The sequence below is a fragment of the Suncus etruscus genome, chromosome 14 (genome assembly GCF_024139225.1).
Source record: "Suncus etruscus isolate mSunEtr1 chromosome 14, mSunEtr1.pri.cur, whole genome shotgun sequence".
Taxonomy (NCBI): domain Eukaryota; kingdom Metazoa; phylum Chordata; class Mammalia; order Eulipotyphla; family Soricidae; genus Suncus; species Suncus etruscus.
In genome coordinates, this window is record NC_064861.1 from 40,121,043 (window position 1) to 40,143,377 (window position 22,335).

At 39.6% G+C, this 22,335-nt stretch overlaps 2 protein-coding genes across 2 annotated transcripts in view; one reads left to right on the plus strand and one right to left on the minus strand.

Moving 5' to 3' along the window:
- The window catches only part of GPT2 (glutamic--pyruvic transaminase 2), a 690,974-nt gene that overhangs the window by 425,423 nt on the left and 243,216 nt on the right, over positions 1 to 22,335 (plus strand). The gene's annotated exons all lie outside the window — the stretch shown is intronic.
- The window catches only part of MYLK3 (myosin light chain kinase 3), a 55,477-nt gene that overhangs the window by 8,654 nt on the left and 24,488 nt on the right, over positions 1 to 22,335 (minus strand). The window contains exons 4-11 of the mRNA XM_049787394.1: positions 20,942 to 21,393; positions 18,735 to 18,840; positions 17,909 to 18,002; positions 17,164 to 17,273; positions 16,098 to 16,239; positions 7,272 to 7,342; positions 1,364 to 1,492; positions 233 to 385 (exon numbers count right to left, since the gene is read on the minus strand). Coding sequence (XP_049643351.1) covers positions 233 to 385; positions 1,364 to 1,492; positions 7,272 to 7,342; positions 16,098 to 16,239; positions 17,164 to 17,273; positions 17,909 to 18,002; positions 18,735 to 18,840; positions 20,942 to 21,393 — 1,257 coding nt within the window. The remainder of the gene's footprint in view (positions 1 to 232; positions 386 to 1,363; positions 1,493 to 7,271; positions 7,343 to 16,097; positions 16,240 to 17,163; positions 17,274 to 17,908; positions 18,003 to 18,734; positions 18,841 to 20,941; positions 21,394 to 22,335) is intronic.

Consider the following 22,335-nt stretch of genomic DNA (forward strand, 5'->3'; position numbering starts at 1 on the left):
GAGCAACTTCTGAGCACATAGCCAGGAGTAACCCCTGAGAGTTACCGGGTGTGGCCCAAAAACCAAAAAAAAAAAAAAAAAAAAAAAAAGAAATAGTAGAGTAAAATTCCTGGGCAAAATTGTTAACTAGCTAGAGTATAATTTTCACAGCATCCAGCTGGTGATCACAATTTGAATGACTCATAAGAGACAAGCATTCTCTGACCAGCAATCAGGAAACAAAGACAAGTACCTCTTCTCTTTGATTAGCAATCGAGAAACAAAGTCTTTGGCCTCCTCTGTTAACCCTTCAAAAGTATCAGCATCAAAATCCCAGTTACAATTCACAATGAAATTCATGGTCTCCGCATCTGTTTCCCCTAGAAATGGAGATAAACCGCTGAGTCTAGAGGGGAGAAAGGATAATTAGTATGTGAAAGTCACATTTGTCAACATGCATCAATAGGAGAGAAAAGAATCTTATAATAATCAAAAGGTAACCAGAACCAGGAAGTTTCAAAAGAAAACTATCTCCATACCTTCCACACAGGAAAGAGATCAATTCATTAGGTTTGGGGAGAAAGTAGAGGACTTTTGAAAGCAAGAATAGTGTTCCAATAAATCCCTATTAGGCTCACATCTTTCTTCCATATACCAAGATAAAGAATTAATTGGAGCCTAATTAAATCTACTTATCAACACATATTGACTTACTTATAAACAGTTTAGCAGCAGGTTTATCTCAGATAGATAAAAAATGGCTTAACTATTAAGCAGGCCTCAGAGATGAAAGGAAACTGGTTTTCTTAAGCTCCTCCAAGGTAAGAGTGGAAAGACAGGACACCTATTTGACTTTGTGTCTCAAACTTCCCCTATCTTGTGGAGGAGAATACAAATACAAAGTTTGAGATACAGAGTACACAAAGTAATCATTAAATAACAATAAGACTTGGAACAAAGTTGAACTTTATTGAGTCTCAACCTGCAAAATCATGGCAAGAGGAACTGGGTTAGATGATTTAATGAACCATGTCTTGTCCTGATCACTCCAAGCCACTGGGCCTCCATTTCTTTGCAAGATTCCCCTTTCCTATAGCAGCTAAATTGCTCTATTTACTCAGTGTTAAGAAACCAAAGCCCACAGGATTAAGCCCACTTTGCAATAACTATTATTGTGTATTGTATAAAATGCCCCAACTTTTTTCCTATTCAAACAGACCTACTATGGTGTCTCTCAGAACCCTTCTGCTGAATTAAGCACCGATTATTTACAGGGGCTACTGTATCAATAGCTCACTTTCCCAAATAGGAGTTTCATTCAAAATTGTGCTGTTTTGATGGATAATTACACATCCTTGTAGTAGCCAGTTCCCTAGGTACTTACAGCATGTAGGTGATGACTCCCACACTCCACATATCAGTGGGGAAGGAGACAAATTCATAGTTAACTACTTCTGGAGCAAGAAACTCGGGAGTGCCAAAGTTCACCTTCAGCTTTTCTCGAGGTTTATACCTGGGAAAAATAGATGCAGAGGACTGTGAGAGTAAGTCTGAGAGAATAAGTAGATTATGGGTTCTATAAAACTTTTTTCATAAGGCCTATTACCAACTCTTTTCAGGCTCTTCCAGAAAATTGAAGAAACTGAAACACTCCCAAATGCTCCTATGAAGCAAATACTATACTTATATCAAAAGTAGACAAACACACACACACACACACACACACACACACACACACACACACACACACACACACACACACAGAATTATAGGTAAAGATCCTCAACACAGATGCAAAGATTCTAGAATATAGTATCCAGAAAATCATCAAAAATGAGGGAGATAGGCGGCATTGGTGGTGGACTGGTGAAGGGAGGGTGTTCTTTTTATGACTGAACCTAACTACAATCATGTTAGTATTCAAAGTGTTTAAGTAAAGATATTATTTTTAAAAAAAGTCATACATCAGAGGAGAGATAGTACAGAGGTAAGGCATTTGCTTTGCATTCCAAAGGTCACTGGTTCAAATCCCGGCATCCCATATGGTCCCACGAACCTGCTGGGGGCGATTTCTGAGCGTAGAGCCAGGAATAACCCCTGAGTATTGCCGGGTGTGACCCCCTCCCCCCCAAAAAAAGTCATACATCATGACTAAGTAGAATTCATTCTGGAAATGTAAGGATGGTTTAATATATGAAAATAAAACAATGTAATACACCATACCAATAAAATTGAAGATCATATGATCATATCAATAGATGCAGACAAAGCATTTGACAAGAGCTATCACTTATTCATGAGAAAACTGTCAACAAAAAGGGAACTGAATTAAATTTTAACTTAGTCAAAGCCACTTACCACAGCCTACAGCCTATTGTACTCAATAGGAAAAACTAAAGCCTTTCCTCTAAGAACAGGCACAAGACAAAACTGACCAGTCTCCCCATTTCTATTCAAGATAATACTTGAAGTAATTGCCATAACAATTAGGTAAGAAAAAGATATCAAAGAAATTCAGATAGGAAGGGAAGATGTCTCCTCACTATTTGCAGATAACATGATTATTATGTTTAGAAAATCCTAAAGATTCTTGAGACCAGAGTGATAACACAGTGGTACAGAATTTGCTGCCCACCTGGGTTCAATTGCTAGCATCTCATATCCTCGAGCCTACCAGGAGCCATTTCTGAATGCAGAGCCAGGAGTAACCAAAGCGCTGCTGGGTGTAGCCAAACGCAAACCAAAAAAATAAAGAAAAAAAGAAAAGAAAATCCTAAAGATCTACCCTCTCCAAGAAACAATAAGTTTTCACAGTAAAGAGGCAGGCTACAAACTTAATTGCAAAAGTCCAGGGCTTTTCTATATACATACAAATAATGAAAGAGAGTTAAACAATCTAATTCACAACTGTGCCTCAGAAAATCAAGTACCTCAAAACAAAACTAATGTGGTGAAATATTTATACAAACAAGACTACAAAACACTACATAAAGAAATTAAAGAGGGGGCCCGGAGAGATAGCACAGCGGTGTTTGCCTTGCAAGCAGCCGATCCAGGACCAAAGGTGGTTGGTTCGAATCCCGGTGTCCCATATGGTCCCCGGTGCCTGCCAGGAGCTATTTCTTTCTTTCTTTCTTTCTTTCTTTCTTTCTTTTTTTTTTTTTTTTGCCAGGAGCTATTTCTGAGCAGACAGCCAGGAGTAACCCCTGAGCACTGCCGGGTGTGGCCCAAAAAAAAAACGAAAGAAAGAAGGAAGGAAGGAAGGAAGGAAGGAAGGAAGGAAGGAAGGAAGGAAGGAAGGAAGGAAGGAAGGAGAAAGATGATAGATAGATAGATAGATAGATAGATAGATAGATAGATTCGGGCACTCATGTGGAAAAGCTAAGGCTTTTTCTTGGGTAAAAGAAGATAGGAGGTGTTTATGTATGGCAGTTGAACTTGGACATGTCCCTGGACACACCCCATTGGACATTCCCATTGTCATGCCAGGTATAAAAGGAAAAACTTGGACCTTTGCAAGGGGTCCAGGATAGTGACCTGCTTAGAGGCACTAAAGCAGTAATTAAGCATCAATGAGATGCTGTCTGCTTTGTATCTATCTTTTTTTTTTGGGGGGGGGGTGGCAACCGGCAGCGCTCAGGGGTTACTCCTGGCTCTACGCTCAGAAATCGCCCCCAGCAGGCTCGGGGGACCATACAGGATGCCGGGATTCAAACCGCTGCCCTACTGCATGCAAGGCAAAATGCCTCACCTCCATGCTATCTCTCTGGCCCCTTGCTTTGCATCTTTTTTTTTTTTTCCTGTGGTCTGGGCATGAGGCCTCGCCTGGCAGCCAGGCTCCATGGGTCCCTGTAAGACTTGCAGCACTGGGCCCTGGCAGCCTTGGGCCTCTGCAGTGTGCAACCCTGCAGCCCTGGCAGACTTGGACCTTTGCAGATAGTATCTATGCAGCAGAAGTGCAGCAGGCGGACTGAAGCAGGTGCAATAACTGAAGCAAGGGATTCAGTGGATTTCTACAGGGGTCATCACTTTGCCCAACTTCAAACTGTACTACAAAGCAGTAGTAATTAAAACAGCATGGTACTGGAATAAAGACAGACCCTTAGATCAATGGACTAGAGTATAATATCCTGAAACAAGCAGGTACATGAACAATTAATCTTCAAGAACTAAGCAAAAAGTATAAATTGGAGCAAGTATACCTCTTTAACCAGTGATGTTGGGAAAATTAGTTAGCTACCTAAAAAAAATGAACCTAAACCCCTTTCTTATGTCATTCACAAAAGTCAAATCAAAAGTAATTAAAGACATGATACCATAAGATACATGAAGAAAAACATAGCATAACTCCATAATATTGAAGCTAAAGATATCTTTAAGGATGAAATACCACTGGCCAAGCAAGTGGAAGCAAAGATAAACAAATGGAAGTACATTAAAGTCAAGAAACTTCTGCAACTGAAAGAAAACAATGACCAGAATACAAAGACAGCCATGGATTGAAAGAAATTATTTGCCTACCAACTATCTAATAAGAGGTTAATATTAAAGATGTATACGGCACTGGGATAAATTGGTTTTAAAAAATCCAACCCACAGGTTGTTGAGAATACTCTAGGCCCCAGAATATAGTAAGATGAAAAGAAATTGAGTGTAGGAGGAGAAACACAAACATGAAAAGATGGGGACTGGGTTCCAAGGGACTCAGGTGCAATAGTGGTGTTAGGTACAAAACTAAATATTCAAGCCAGAGTCAACAACAATGAAAACATGAGACCCAATCTTTAACAACCAAAATAAAAAATGGACCTTTTATTCTGGCAGGCTAGTTAGTAGCTGACTCTAGGAACACTGGTGGGGTGAGGTTGACACTTGTAGTGGGATTGGTCCTTAAATATTATTGTATGTCTGTAAACCAACTATAAATAACTTTGTAAATCACAATGGTTTAAATATGTTTTTAAATTGAACCCCATCAAAAAATGAGAACAAATTAAGTCTTTCTTAATAAAAAATACAAATAGCCTAAAGGTACATGAAAAAAATGCTCTGCATCACTAATCAACAGGGAAGTGAAAGACAAAGCAACAACAAGATATCATCACACATCATCTTACACCATAGAGATTGGCACATATTAGAAAAACAAACAAGAACATCCAGTGCTGGAGTGGATGTGGGCAGAAAGAAACTCTCATTCACTTCTGGTGGGAATGTTGACTAGCCTTTATGGAAGACAATATGGTTATTCCCTAAAAAAATCTATAAATTGAGCTTCCACTTGAACAGAAAATTTACATCTTGGAATATACCCCCAAAGGTCCAAAAGAAAATGGATAAAAGATATTTGCAACCCTAGTTTTTTTGCAGCACCATTCCACAATAGCCACAATCTGGAAATAACCCAAGGATTCAAGAATAGATGACAGGATAAAGAAACTATGGTACATATACGGTGCATATGGCACACATTCCATTGTGTATTGGAATATTAATTAGCCATAGAAAAGGTAAAGTCATGCTGGGGCTGAAGGGATAGAACCTGCAGCAGGTAGGGCATCTGCCTTGCACATAGCCAATTTGGTTCAATCCCAAGCATCCATATAGTTAGTTCCCTGAGCACCATCAGGATGTATGCAGAGCCAGAAATTAACCCTTGAGCATTTCTAGCTGTGGCTCAAAAACAATAAAAGAGATAAACTCATGTGATTTGCTGCTTTGTGGAGGTATCTGAAGAGTATCATGCTTAGTGAAATTAGTCAGAGGGAAATAGACCAACACAGAATAATCTCTCATATGCAGGATATAAAGAAATAAAATGGTGAAATAAAAAATACCCAAACACAATGAAAACAAAAAGCATAAGAAGTGGTATTCAATAGAAAACAACTCCCTGGAATTGTCTGGAGAATAGGATAGGATAGGGTAGGGTAGGGTAGGGTAGGGTAGGGTAGGGTAGGGTAGGGTAGGAAAGGAATGGGAGAGAGTGGTAAGAGGCTGAATGTAAAACACTTATGGTGGAGGAAAGCATTCAACCAGGTGGTGAATAGCTGTATATATCCCTCAATTTTTTTTGTGAACCTTAAAACTCATCTAAAAATATTACATTGGCACATGTGCTCCCTGGGCTGATGTGTTAGTGCTGCACACATGTGTTTTGCCAGCCCATGTGACCTGCGTATCATCTCTTGAAATATGCACTTTTATGCTTTCCTACACTCATACTGAAATGTAAACTGGGACATTCACTCTGCTTTGGAAAAGCCTGTGCTCTCTCTTGAGCACTTTACTCTCTCTCTCCCACTTCCTCCTCTTCCACAGAATTAAAAATAAACCTGTTATTATTTCAAGTAAGATGTTAACTTAAAATGTTAAAAATGGTAGTTTCCATTTTTCAGTTACTATACCAAATCTGTATAGGTATAAATACTATTCTGGGATAGGAAAAGGTGAATCTTAGCAATGATAATGGTTTGTGACTCTCCAAAGGGTCACAGTAATGAATTTTTTTTATCTTCACAGTAGCACATTGATTCTCCCATATTAGAGATGATGTGGATTCTAATTAGTGACAGATAAAGCATTTTGACAATGTGACTTGCTTTCTTTAAATCAGGGGGATGAGTTTCCAAAGAACTGTCTGCTCACTTCCAAATTTTCTCTGATCCAGGCAAATGCAACTCTGGAGTCAACAAAGCCTATATTTGTGCAATGAAAGAGAAAATGAGGAGCAGAGTGGTGGCTGGCTATATTGCAACAGAAAGCCATGGAGGGAAAATATAAGTCTTCCTTTCCTGAACTAATTTAAGATAACTCAAAAATTGTTCCCACAATTCTATAGGCTATGCTCCTTTTACTAGAGTTAAGTTGTTGTTCATGAGAGCTGTTTTGTGGCAATAGCTAAATAACCACTTCAAAGCTATCTAAAAACATCTACAAAAGAGGGCTGGAGATATAGTACAGCAAGTAAATAGGTCTATGAAATGATTAAAACTGAGATACTCATCACCCCCATTCAGTGGAATCCCTTTAATCATTGCTTCCCTTTCTGCTCAAACTGAGTTTAAAGTACTGTTAATTTTTCTTTTAAGGAGAAGCAAAATCCATAACCAAATCCATCACAATAGCAGTAACATGGCCTAAGTGTATGATTGAAAAACACAAGCTTCTCAGTTTCCATGTGCTTTCTCCAAACTAAAATAATTGGCTTAGTTGTGGCTAAATATATAAGAGAGCTACAAAGAATACCCAAGGATTTTTTTTTTCAAAATGCAGAAATACAACTTTCTTACCTTTTGGCCAGCCCAAAGTCAATGATCTTAACTTGATGTCCTGTCTGATTGACACATAGTATGTTTTCCGGCTGGGGAAAAAAGAAAAGTCTGCTTTGTTCAAACAATAGCCAAGAAGGTCTCCAGTTACCACAGTTTTCAATAAAATCCTATTTCTCAGACCCTAGCGGGAAGGAATGGTTCAGGTGAAGATGCAACAATAGGCATACTGTTGACTGGGAGAGACTGGGAGATTCCTATCCTATGGAAAAGTGCAGCCACTGCGCATCCTCAGCCCCTGTACACTTCCTTTAGGATTCCTTTAGGAATCTGAAGGCTTAATAGCTAGCAACCTCTTTCCTTGAGAGAAAGCAGAAATCCAAGTTATATGTAAAATTTCTATGCTCTTAATATTGACAATTAAATTGTCATGTGTGAAAGTCAAGCATAAACATTTGTAATGTCTATTTGGCACACAAGTTGTTTATTTGGAACTGTGACTTAGAGTAGAGATTTCAAACTCTGGTTGCATATTATCATTACCAGGGGATTTCTCAGACATACCAGTGGCTAGGCCTCAATCCCAACTAATCATATCACAACCCTAGAGGAAGGATCAAAGTTTCAATAGCCTGATCAAAAAGATAAGAGAGTTGATCAAAGAGCTATTAAATGTCAACCTACTATTGTGTGGTGACATCTGTGATCCATGAGATGGCAGTAGTGGGTTTAACACACTTATTTGAGTCTTTCCGATAATCTCTGAGATTCTGAGAGCCTGGACAGCTTGACGCTGTGCAGGCAAACTTGATTGGTTGAGGTAGAGAGAGAATATTTATGGTAGAAAGGATCTGTTGTTTTTTCTGAGCCCTAGAATCTGAGCTGTGGAACCCTAGATAAACTTTTACCTATTCCTGAAATACCAGTGTCCTCATCCATAAAAAATATTTATAAGGGGCCGGAGAGATAGCATGGAGGTAAGGTGTTTGCCTTTCATGCAGGAGGTCATCAGTTCAAATCCCGCGTCCCATATGGTCCCCTGTGCCTGCCAGGAGCAATTTCTGAGCCTGGAGCCAGGAATAAGCCCTGAGCACTGCCGGGTGTGACCCAAAAACCACACACACACAAAAAAAATATGTATAACCTTCTGCTTCCTTCCACCCAACTGAGTATTAAGAGCAAATGATGTAATATGCATAGAACACTTCACAACTTTCAAAGAAAATGCCAGGTATTCTTTATCCCAACAAAGGTTTTGTTGTTTTTAATGTTATAATGATATTGTGAAATGTCTCAGCTAGCTACATGAAAACTTATTTGAAATTTTGTAATGTCCATGTGCTCTTTATACATTCTAAACCTACACATCCAAACAACTAAAATGTGAATAATAATAATAAATATAAGTTAAATATAAGTTAAAATTTTCTAGTAGTAACACTTTAAAAATGCAAAGAAATAATAAAAATGATCTAACAGTATTAATAGAAATCTGACTAATATAAAACTCACTATTTCAAATATATAAGTTTTGGGGCTGGAGAGGTGGCGCTAGAGGTAAGGTGTCTGCCTTGCAAGCACTAGCCAAGAAAGGACTGTGGTTCGCACCCCCCGTGTCCCATTTGGCCCCCCTAAGCCAGGGGCAATTTCTGAGCGCTTAGCCAGGAGTAACCTCTGAGCATCAAACGGGTGTGGCCCGAAAAACCAAAATAAAAAACCAACAATCAAATATATAATTTTGTGATTTTCAGTATACTCAAATCACATATTAATTATGAATATTATTATAATTAAATTTTTTTCATAATTTAAAATATATTCATATTTGGGGCCGAAGACATAGCATGAAGGTAAGGCATTTGCCTTGCATGCAGAAGGTCGGTGGTTTGAATCCCGGCATCCCATATGGTTCCCCAAGCATGCCAGGAGCGATTTCTGAGCATAGAGCCAGGAGTAACCCCTGAGCACTGCCGGGTGTGACCCAAAAACCAAAAAAAAAAAAAAAAAAAATTCAGGATTCAGGGCTGGAGAGATAGCATAGCAGTAGGGCATTTGCTTTGCATGCAGCAACCCAGAACGAACCCAGGTTCGATCTCTGGCATCCCATATAGTCCCCCAAGCATGCCAGAAGCTATTTTTTGATCACAGAGCCAGGAGTAACCCCTGAGCACCACCAGGTGTGGCCCAAGAAAATAAAATTTATATTCATTAGCAGTTACTCTCATTTTTGGTTCATGGTAATTACTAAAGTATTTTCTGCTTCTGTAAATTTATCCCATCTAGATATTTTATGTAATTATAATTATTAAAGTGTGACCTTTTTCATATGACTTGTTTGGCTTAGCATAATGTTTCTGTGGTTCATCCACATTGTAATTTAATTACTTCATTCCTTTTCATGGTGACTAATATTGTGATAATATTTTCTCTATTCATTGCTTAGTAAACAATGTAGTTATGTTCAACTTTATAGCTACTCTGTGTTTATTTATAAAACATTTTGTGAACTTATATTTTTCACTTATCTTTAGTATGAGTGAAATTGCAGGTAACTAACTCAATGTTTAAGTTAATGTTTAGCATTTTATAAAATGCCAAACTATTTTTAAAGTGGAAATACAATCCTACAATCTCATCAGCAGTTTATGAGCATTCTAATTTCTCTATGTCTAGCCAAGCTCATTACTGGCCATCATTTAAAATTTTTATTTTGGGGGAACAGAGAAATAGGGGTTAAGGTGCTTGCTTTGAATGTGGCTAATCCTAGGTTTTATCCCTGGCATTACATGTGTTTCCCTAAGTACCACCAGGAGTCACTCTTGCACACCAAGCCAGGAGTAGCTCCTGAATACTGCTGAACATGTCCCCCAAACTCCTAAACAAATATATGAAATTTCATATATTTGTTTAGGAGTTTGGGGAAATAAAAATTTCATTTTCGGGGCCGGAGAGATAGCACGGCGGCGTTTGCCTTGCAAGCAGCTGATTCAGGACCTAAGTGGTTGGTTTGAATCCCGGCATCCCATATGGTCCCCCATGCCTACCAGGAGCTATTTCTGAGCAGATAGCCAGGAGTAACCCCTGAGCGCCGCTGGGTGTGGCCCAAAAAATTTATTTTCATTGGTCTAATGGATATAAATTGTGGATATAAAATAAATGGATATAAATAATGAATATATTGTGGTTTTGATTTAAATTTCTGTAATTATGTTGAGAGTCATGTGTACTTATTTATGTGTATCTTCACTGGATAAATGTCTATTTAAATACTTTGCCCATTAAAATTGGTTTTAGGAGTAGGAGCAATAACACAGTGGGTAGGGCATTTGTCTTGCACTCAGCCAACGTAGGTTCAGTCCCCAGCATCCCATATGGTCCCCCAAACCTTCCAGGAGTAATATCTGAGCACTGTTGAGTGTGGCACCAAAACAAAACAAAACAAAACTGTTTTAGTCATTGAGGTGTAAGACTTAAATATATATTCTAGATACATGTACCTTATATATGATTTGGAAATACTTTTCATGGTCCATTAACTTTCACTTTTTAATTTTTTTTTTCACTTTTTATTTTATTTATTTATTTATTTTGGTTTTTGGGCCATACCTGGTGACACAAAGGAATCACTCCTGGCTATATGCTCAGAAATTCCCCCTGGCTTGGAGGACCACATGGGATGGCAAAGGATCAAACTGTGGTTCATTCTAGGTTAGCACCTGCAAGGTAAATGCCCTACAGCCTGTGCCACCGCTCTGGCCCTAACTTTCACTTTTATGATGGTGTCATTTGGAATTAGGCACTTTTGTTTTTATTTTATTTTATATTTATATAAATTTCCACTCAAACCCAGGGTTCTCTCAGGCAAAGAAGCATTTCTGCCCTCTAAGTCATATCCCAGGTATGTGTTTCTTTGGGGTTTTTCTGCCCTCTAAGACATATCCCAGATATGTGTTTCTTTGGGGTTTTTTGGAGCAGGTGGGGAGAGGGTGTGCCATTCCTTGAAGTGCTTGGAAACTATACCCAGCTCAGGGACTAGGTGTTGTCAGTGGTTTTGGGAGGACCATGCAGCTCTGGGTTTGAACCCTGGCTCCCTACATGCAAAATATATACTCCAGCCTCTTGGGTTGCCTTTTATTTTGATGATATCCTTTGAAATATATGCTTTTAATATTCATTAGACTTATTTGTTTATTTTTTAGCTTGTGCTTTCTCTTTTGTACTAAGAAACTGTTGCCCAGTGCAGAGGTTTCCAAACTAATTCAGCTTCCTGCCCTCTTTTTAGAAAAATAATCACTTGCCCACTGGAAATCTACCTTCTTTAAGTGATCAGAAAGTGCCCTTCCCCCAGTTGCACTTAAGTCTACTATCATCCCCACCCTGTATTTTTCCAGTGTATCTCAGATGTTGGGAAAGATTGTTGTAATCCAAGTTATAAGGACTTGCTATGTTTTCTTCTAAGTCTTTTATATATTTGGCTCTTACATTTAGGATTTCTATTCCCTTAGCTGGGTGGCACACCCAGCTTTGCTCAGGGCTTCCTCCTGGCTCTGCACTCAGGGATCACTTCTGGCATTGCTCAGGGGACCATATATGATGCTGGGGATTAAACTCAGGTTAGCTGTGTCAAGGCAAGTGCCTTCCCTACCCACTGTTACTACCTCTGATTCATTTTGAGAAAAATTTATACATAATAATATTGGTATATAATATTACTTTTTGTTTCATTGATTTTGTTTTGGGGGCACACCCAGAAGTGCTCAAGGCTCACTTCTGACTCTGGCCTCACAGATAATTTCTGATGGCTTGGAGTACTATATATGGTGCTGGGATCAAACCTACTTCAGGCAAGTGCAAGGGAAGTCCTTTCCTGATCTCTGGCTTTGTTATTCTTTTGCATGTGGAAATTAAGTATGTTGCCCCAGAACCATTCGTTGAAAAAGTTATTCTTTCCTCCTATTAAATTGTTGTTGCCTTTATATATTGCAAAAGTTATTATCTATATATTTTACATTTTTTTAAAAACCATGATGATAAATGTAAGGAATTATCTCTGGATTCTCACTATATTGCTTTGACAATCCTTCAACCAATAACACCACCATTTTGACTTCTACAGCTTAGTAGTAATGTTTGAAAGCAGGAAATGTGAAAACTCCAAGTTGGTTCTTTTGACACTGCTTTTGACACTCTGAATTCCTTAAATTTCAGCTCATTAATTTCTTCAAGAAATCCAATTGTGATTTTGATAAGAATTGAAAGGAATTTGTAGAGCAATTTGGGAAGCCATCATTTTTTTGGGGTGGGTTAATGTTTGGGCCATACCCGGTGACGATCAGGGGCTACTCCTGGCTATGTGCTCAGAAATCGCTCCTGGCTTGGGGGACCATATGGGATACGGGGGAATCGAACCATGGTCCATCCAAGGTGAGTGCGTGCAAGGCAAACACCCTATCGCTTGTGCCACCACTCCGGCCCTGGGAAGCCATCTTAATAATAAGATACAAGGAATCTATTATGCCAAGTGAAATTAGTCAGAGGGAGAGAGAGATACAGAATAGTCTCACTCATCTATGGGTTTTAAGAAAATTAAACACATTGAAATGATTCCCAGAGTTGAGGGCCAGAAGGATGGGCTCAAGATATGAAGATCACGACAAAGAGTGGGGAGTACAGTTAGAGAAATACCTACACTGAGGACTATCATAACAATGTCAGTGAGTGAGAGATGTAGAAAGCCTGTCTCAAATACAGGGGGTGCGATGGGGGAGGGAAGAGATGGAGGCATTGGTGATGGGAAGGTTGCACGGGTGAAGTGGGGTGTCCTTGTTATGACTGAAACCCAACTACAATTATGTCTGTAACCATGGTGTTTAAAAAATAAAAATAAAAAGATTGGGGCTGAAATAAAACATTATTTAGTGTAGAAGTACAAATCAAGTTCAAAATGAGATACAAAGACGAGACCTATAATGACAAATATTAAAAAGACTAAAATATCAAGTATTGGCAAGGACATGTAGCAACTGAAACTTGCATACATAGAAGTGGAATGTAAATTGGTATGATTATTTTGGAATAAACTTTGGAAAAAAAATATTGGGTGCTGGAGAGATAATGCAATGAGCATGCCTTGCAAGTGACTGACCCAGGTTCTATCCCTGACACCTAATATAATTCTCCAAGCTTTCAGGAGTTATCACTGAGTGCAGAGCCAGAAATAAGTCCTGAGGATAGCCAAATGTGATTCAAAAGCAAATAAACAAACAAAAAATCTTTTAAAATATATTAAGCTTTCTAATATATGATCACTTCTAGCCTTGTTTTATTGTTGTATGTTTTTGTTAAACTTATTTTAAAGTACTATATTTTTTCTTTGTATAATTGTGAATGAAATTGTCTTAATTTTATTTACAAATTGCCGACTCCTAGTATATAGAAATATAATTGGTGGCTGACTCTTTGCCTTATATGCTAAATTCACTTATTAAGTCTAATTGTTTCCAACCAAGATTCCCTTCAACAGATAAACAGCTAAAAAACTGTGCTACATATACACAATAGAATATTACGCAGCCGTCAGGAGAGATGAAGTCATGAAATTTTTCTATACATGGATGTACAGGAATCTATTGTGCTGAGTGAAATAAGCCAGAGAGAGAGAAAGAGATAGATTCAGAATAGTCTCACTCATCTATGGGTTTTAAGAAAAATAAACGACATTTTTGCAATAATTCTCAGAGACAAAAGAGAGGAGGGCTGGAAGGTCCAGCTCACAACATGTTTGTGTTTTGGAGCTATATCAGTGATTCTCAGAGAAGCTGTACATGACATGATGATCAGGAGCTACTCCTCAGAAGTTTTCAGAGGACCAAGCATGCTTCCTGGGGCTAAACCTCAAGGCTCCCACATACAAAGCATGTACTCCAGTCCTTTGAGCCATCTCACCAGCATCTTAAAACTTAATTTTTACAGTAAATTTAACTTAATATATCAGATATTTTAATGGGTTACCATTATTTAATTACTGATTAAATAGTAGTTATATATTATTTTCTCTTTGAAGTCAACTTACAGTTGATCTCAATTCAGATACTAAATTTTAATAACTTCTTTTGATGATGAATTTATTATATGTCATGAAGTCTTCATAAATTTGAAAAGTAAATTTGTATAGTAAGTTCTAAATATACTTAAATTTTTTCTGATAACTAGTGTCTGTTTTAAAATTTAAATTGATTAAAGTAGTATAATGTAAAATGCAGTTTCTCAGTCAGATTAGCTACATTTTAAATGCTTAATAGCTACACATGGCTATAGATTTTGTGTTGGATAGTGCAGCTCTGGGACTCTTTCCATGCTTAAATCCATACATCAATCCTATAAGGCAGGAATTATTATTTTTTCTTTCATAAATGATGAATTTATGCAAGTGATGTGCCAGAAGAAGATTGAATATAAATTCTGCTCTTGACTTGGGAATAGATCTTGCAAAAATGTCTCCAATTGAAGATTCACAGTGGGTGCCCAAAGGCTATTTATTTGCTAGAAATACAAAGTAGAATCCTAACCCAATTGCCTGATTTTACAGAGAAGCTGAACACAAATCCTGGTGTTGGTTTTAGTGAGCAGACTGAGACCAAAACACTCCACCATTTTTCTAAATATATCAGTCTTTCTATCTGATGTCAGTAAGGAAAATAGAAGTACATCTACTATATAGAAGGAAGTTTATATATATATATATATATATATATATATATATATATATATATATATATATTCCTCTACTATATAGAGGAAGTTTATCCCACTTGCCATATCTGTGAGAGTTACTGAAATTCTTTTTTTTTTTTTTTGGTTTTTGGGCCACACCCGGTGGTGCTCAGGGGTTTCTCCTGGCTGTCTGCTCAGAAATAGCTCCTGGCAGGCACGGGGGACCATATGGGACACTGGGATTCGAACCAACCACCTTTGGTCTGGATCGGCTGCTTGCAAGGCAAATGCTGCTGTGGTATCTCTCCGGGCTCATTACTGCAATTCTTGAAACTGAAAAAACAAGTTTAAAACAAATACTGCATATCTATGTGGTTATATATCATACTAACCTAACAGTGAAAGTCTCTCAACCAGTAGCTTCACCTCATCATAGATTAGATGAGAAAAATGTCCATGGTGCATTTTGTTACATTTTATATCATATATATTTATTATCACAGTATATATTTCCATTCTAAGTTTTACTAATAAAAAGAATACTTTTATATTAATATTTAAATAAATCTTGTATAGGTATATAATGCACATTTTCTTTTTTTGGTTTTTGGGTCACACCGGCCATGCTCAGGGGTTACTCCTGGCTCTATGCTCAGAAGTCGCTCCTGGCAGGTTCAGGGGACCATATGGGATGCCGGGATTCAAACCAATGACCTTCTGCATGCAAGGCAAACGCTTTACCTCCATGCTATCTCTCTGGTCCTTATTATGCACATTCTTAAAGTTGGAAAAACTGAGGTTTACATAGACAATAAGACTTGCCTATCTGAGATTCTAGAATTTGGAAATATGAGGGAGACAGGGAAGGAGGATTGTTGATAGGGCTCTAGAACTAGAATTCCCCAAACAATTTTCTGACTGTTGTCCCTTTCTTTTCTTTATACTCCCCTATCCTACTGGTTGGTCTCCATAGTAGGACTGCTATGACCCCTCATTTATATTATTCTTCACCTGTGGTCCTCTTGGAATATCTTGTTGAAAAACATTGAAAATACTTATGCTCTAGAGATAAAAATGGAGCAAAATCTCAAGAATCAAGATGCCCACCCACGAAATGCAAAAGGAGAGGCTAACCTTGAGGTCCAGGTGTAGAATATAGTGCTGATGTAGGTAATGCACACCCTCACAGATCTGCTTGGTGAACAAGACTACATCCATCTCAGTCAAGTGGTACTTCTCATTTGTGATTCGGTCAAAGAGTTCACCACCATCCACACTGCCAGGGAAAGGGGAGAGGCATGTAACTTGATTGAGCATGGTTCTTCTCAGAGGACTTGTCTATTCTTATCAGCAGAGGCTAAAGAGCTTGACACAGGTGAGCCCAAAGGTGACACTGTCATCTGACTTTTTATGGGAAGCTTTTCAATCTCAGAATGCAGGTAATGATACACCAAAGGGAATTCTGGTTGATACTTAAGGCTCATTTTGGATAACCTAGGACAAGATTGTAAACTCATTTTTTTTACAGACACCAAGAAACCTAACTTGAAAACTTAGACAAGACATAAGATAAATGTTTTCTTAAAGTCCACTAACTTAGCCTACCTTTTTGTTTTCACTTTTGGTAGAAAGTGGAAATATGACAAATATTCCACAATTTTCAATTCTATCTGAAGAAAAATAACAACAAACACACACAAAATCTAATTGCCTCTGAGATCTCAGCCTCAGTGTCAGGAATAGTTAGGAACGGTGAATAGTGTGGCAAATGGGAAACTAATTTCAGCTTTATAAAAGTCAGCCAATATCAGCTTCAGGATACCATATCCTGCTAGAAATGCAGATTCAACATTCATAGGTATTTGACTTCTTCATGAGAAAACAAATAGCTATAAATTTTTGGCAAAATTGAAACTGTCATTTTAATATTGCTATATGACATTGACAAATTTGTGTTAGGAGCAAAAACCTTAGCTGGTTCATATTATATTTTGCAATAACTGCTTTGCCACTGATTTGTGACAAAATGATTTTGTCTTCCATGTTCCATATTGGATGGAGCCCAGGCAGTGAAGCCAGCTCTCAGCAGGCAATGATATGGAACTGGATGTCCCAGGGAAGAGGAAAGTAAAATAGAGCTTGCCTAAAATCAAAGCTTTAAGCACCAGCCCACAGCACAGCCCCACTCTTAGACACTCACTACTCCATGATGAGGGTAAAGTTGTTCTTGCTCTCGAAGGCATCATAAAGCTGGATCAGGTTCACATGGCTAAGCTGGTTCATGATATTGATCTCATTCTTCACATCCTCCTTACAGAGTCAAAAGAGAGAGTAGTTACTGAGCGAACAAATGGGTAGGAAAAAGAAGGCATTTCCCATCACCACACTCACACCACACCACCCCCACACACCATGTACCATTAATTTTGGTTCTCATACAAGGTGTCTTTGAGTTAGCTCCTAAATCCTGTTTTTTGTTTGTTTATTGTTGTTGTGGTGGTGGTGTTTTGGGGCAGTGCTTAGGGGTTGCTCCTAGTTCTACACTGAGAAATCGCTCCTGGAAGACTCAGGGGATCATATGGGATGGCGGGATTTGAACCACCATCCTTCTGCTTGCAAGGCAAACACCCTACCTCCATTCTAGCTCTCCGACCCCCTAAATCCTGTTTTTAACAGAAGGGCTCTTGCTCTAACTCATTCATTTGACCAATAGAAAACCTTAGTTCCAAGAAGGAACTCTGGATCTTGAAGTTGTATGGCTTTCTTGTTAACAGGGATATAGGAATCATGGGAAAGGCAAGAAAGAAGGAGGCCAGGATTTCTGCTGAGGCAATGTGGAGGAGCTCTTGTTCATTGTGAGATCTGGGCTCTGGGCAGGGGGCGAAGGAAATGAGGAGTCCTGGATTTGTCGAGAGGCTTTGGTTGGCCCTGCACAGATGCCTCACCCGCTCCTTCGTGCTCTTCACTTTGATGATCTTGGCTGCCAATATGAGGCCTGTGGACTTCTCTGTGCACCTGTGCACCTGGCCAAACCGCCCCCTGCAGAGACACATTGACAAAGCAGGTTGAGAATGCAAGAGGATCTTCCCTCTACATATGAGGGGCTGTTCTATGCCCTAGAATTACTGATCTTGACCTCCTTTCACACAGTTCTGAGCTATTGGAATACCACGAAAACTACCTGAATCCCAATACCAGGTGTGACTATGTGGGAATGTCCCTAAGGGACATCCTATAATGCCACACCAACTGGTTGTTTTGTACCCTAGGTGCTCTCCTTACCTTACCTCTTGTTCTTTTTTTTTTTTTTTTTTTTTTTTTTTTTGGTTTTTGGGCCACACCCGTTTGACGCTCAAGGGTTACTCCTGGCTAGGCGCTCAGAATTCGCCCCTGGCTTGGGGGACCATATGGGACACTGGGGGATCGAACCGCTGTCCTTCCTACGCTAGCGCTTGCAAGGCAGACACCTTACCTCTAGCGCCACCTTCCCGGCCCCTTACCTCTTGTTCTCATGACACTTCACAATAAGTCCATAAAGTTTGGCCCCTTCTGGTCCTCTTCAGCATATCATGTGGGTTTTCCTGAACTCTAGGGTATAGTCTTCACCCCATTCTGAAACCTATATACTTATTCTAACATTATGGGATATCTTAAATACAACCTTAGCTCCAACCCTCAATTCCTGAAAAACTTCAAAATTCCAACTTAGTCTTCAGGTATCTGTAAAACCTTTCTGTGCCTTCTCATTAAAGAAGCATGAGTCCTACCTACCCTCCTAAGACTTCATGCTGGCATATTGTGTAATCTGTCAAGCTCGAGGTCTCCTTGACAATCACCATCCGGTGTTCGAAAGGAGCTGGTGGGGCTGGACTATCATCTGTTCAGAAGAAAAATTTTGTGAGCTTCCTACACCACTAAACACGTATCACAAATCTCTTAACTCCTTAACTTCATTTGATACAAATAACAAGCCATTCACCCTCCTCAAAGATCTCATTCAAATCCCCCCCCACTTATTAGAGAAGGAAGTCAAGTCTTAGAAAGTGACTGAATCAAGATCACACAGCTACTGATAGTCAGCAACGAATGTAATTCAGAGCTTGGTCTTACATCTCCTATATTAATGCTCTTTTCGTGATGAAGACACTATACTATGTCCAGTCTGTTCATCCTGTGGATCCTTACATGCTTGTAATCATGGTGTTTAAATAAAGAGTTATTAAATAAAAAAGTGGATCCTTGGGCTTGAGTGATAGTGCAGCGGTACGGCATTTGCCTTGCATGAAGCTGATTCAAGATAGACCTCAGTTTGCTCCCCATATGGTCCCCCAAGCCAGGAGCGATTTCTGAGTACATAGCCAGGAGTAACTCCTGAGCATCACTGGGTGTGGCCCCCAAAAAAACAAACAAAAAAAGAAAGAAAGAAAGAAAGTGGATCCTTGGTGAATTAGCACAGTCCTCAAGAGATAGAAGGCACAAGAACAGGGTAATCAAGCAGAATTTCATGATGAAACTGTTAAAGGCACAGGCAGTGCCATAAAAGATTCAGGATGTAGGTAACCACTAAGGTACAGGATAGTGTATATGCAAATCAGCAATGAGTATGGAGGGGAACTGAAGAACAGCAGTGCTAGGAAAGCTGAAAAATGACTTCAAATTTAATAGGTCACAGAGATATTTTAGGAGATAAAGTGCCTGCCTTGTTTGAAGTCCACCCCAGTTCAAATCTGGCACCACTTTAATATGACCCCTGAGTACCACCAGAAGTGGGCCATGTGCAAAGAGCTAAGTGTTCAAGCACACTTGATATGCCTCCCAAAAAGAATTTAGGGTAAAACCTTATTCTTCAAAATGATGGGAACCTAAAAATGTTAATGAAGTAAATAAAAGAATAAAACAGAATAGATACCAAACATAATGATACACACTAATTTGTACATAAAAGTCTGGAAGATATTATGGCAGGAAGACAAAAACTTAGTTTTCTTTTTTTTTGGAGCACCATAAAAGCAGTTAAAAGTTCTTCAGACAATTCCAATACTTTTGAAACAATGTGCTGTTAGCCCTGAAAGCTCTGCTATTTTTCTCTCAATTTTAATACACAAACCTCCCTGACTTAATACATCTTTCTGCTCTCTACAGTAGAAGTTTGAATTTGCTTTAAGAAATGATTGCTCACTCTTTTCCCTGTGAGCAAAGGTGAATGAATCCTAAACACTAGATTTCATGTTACATTTATAAGGGCTTGCTGGGTTTTTTTTTTCTGGGTTCCTTGAAATGTTGAGAAAGCCTAGACTCTGGATGTGTATAAGAATCCAAACCTTTGCTGCACACAACTGAACATTTATAGAACAAGAGCCAAACAAGATTCCAGTGCCTGACAGTGTCTGGCTTATCAGCACCACTTTGGCTTTGAATGTGGCCTTGAATCTCCTTGTGTTTCCATTTATCCTCATTCCATAGGCCTGTGAGGTAAACACCAGCACAAATGTCTGTTGCTCAGCACAGATTAACATTAGTCTTATCAACCACTGCTTTCCCCAGAAAAGATTTAAACACATAGCCATGTTTCGGAAATTAAACAAGTTTTGTCCACCTTTGAACCAAGCCACACAATGAAAAGTAAAATAGAGAAGTCTGTTCAACAGAACAACTGTGAAGCACAGAAGTCACAGCCCTAACTCAGGGGTTACCTCGGAAATTCTGGGCCAGAAAAGAGACAAAAAATGGCCTTCTTGCAGTTACACATGATGATGAATGTTCTGACCAAGGAAGCAATGAGTCAAAGGGCATAGTGGGGAGTGCATAACCAAACTGACATCATCATCTCCATCTCAGAGCTGTCACCAGTCCTCATATTACTATCATACTATCTCCCCAAACTTCCATTATCTCTCCCCAGAAGCTTCAGGTTGTCCCCCTAGGAGTATACCCTCCAAACTTTCCATCACAGCTAAAACAGCAGTGACTCCACTTACCCAAAACCACAGTTTCAGCCTCAGTCCCCAAGGACATCCTTCCTGCTTCCTCTCTTTCCGTGCAGGCTGCATAGTCCTTTCCAGGATCCAAGTTTTCTGCTGCTGGGCCTTTGTCTTGCTTCAGGCCTAGGACTTTGGTATCATCTCCCTTATCTATCCTGGTCTTGCTTGGCTCCTTGGTGGACTCTGCCTCAGGCGCCTGTGGCTCCTCAGCATTTTCTCCCTCATTGCTGCTAGTCTTCAGCAGAAAGGAAAACTTGCTGTCTTCTTTTGGGATCTGATTTCCAAAATCAGTCCCAGAGACCTGGGAGCAGCCTCTGGACCCAAGTAGGTCCTGCTCACTTGAATGGGCAGCAGTTGGAGCCTCTGTAGGTAGTGTGTGTCTGAGACAGTCCCCTTGTGTCACAAACAGATCCTCTGGGGTATCCATCTCTTGCTCATGGGTGGAGCTCCTGAGGCAGAGAAAATGCATTCCTGAGGGTTAAAATAAGAACTTGGGAGTCAGAACAAAACTGGGGACAGGGGCCAGAGTGTTAGCACAGCAGGTAGGGCATTGAGGGTTGACCTTGCATGAGGCCAACTCGGGTTTGATCTCTGGCATTCCATATGTGCCCCTGAGTCTGCAAGGAGTGATTCCTGAGCACAGAGCCAGGACTAACCCCCGAGAACCTGTGGGTGTAGGTCCCTGCACAAAAAAAAACCTGTGGTTAAAAGCCTGCTGCTCCCCTTCTTTTCTAATCCTGGTCTTCTGACCTCAGCTCAAAGGTCCTGGAGGTTGTACTTGGAATCAATATATGTCAAACCCTGCCTCTCTGGGTCCTGCTGAGTAAGAACCCCAGTAGAAGGGACAGCTTTGATTGACAAATAGTGCCATCAGTCCTTGGGATTCTACTGGAGAGTTTCCATTGAAGGCTTTGAAGCAACTGATGGTTGGCAGGGATGGGAACCTGTATTCCTGAGGCCCCTTTGTACCAGGAGGTTGGTTGGCTTTTATCTCACTTATCTGTGCCCCAGTCTCTCTTTCAGTAGATGAAGACTTGAGTAAACCAAGTCAAACATTGCACTGGACGGCCCTGACTCAGCTGAATTTATTGGAATTGGACAACTCATACAAATTCCTTCTCTTGAATAAATAGGTCTAGCTGTGCTGGACCTACAGAACTAAAGAATAGTTCCTCACTTTCCCTCAGGTCCTTGCAATGCTAGTAGGCCCACTTTACCCATTGGCATCAACCACATCATAGACAGTGGGGCCCTAGCAGAGATCAAAACAGCCCACTGAGCTAATCAAAGGATACTCTGATCTTGGAAACCAAGTTATCCAGGGATGCAGACCTCCCTCTCAGAGTTGTCTTCACTCTCACTGCTCTTCATATCCTATGACTGAGGTCTCT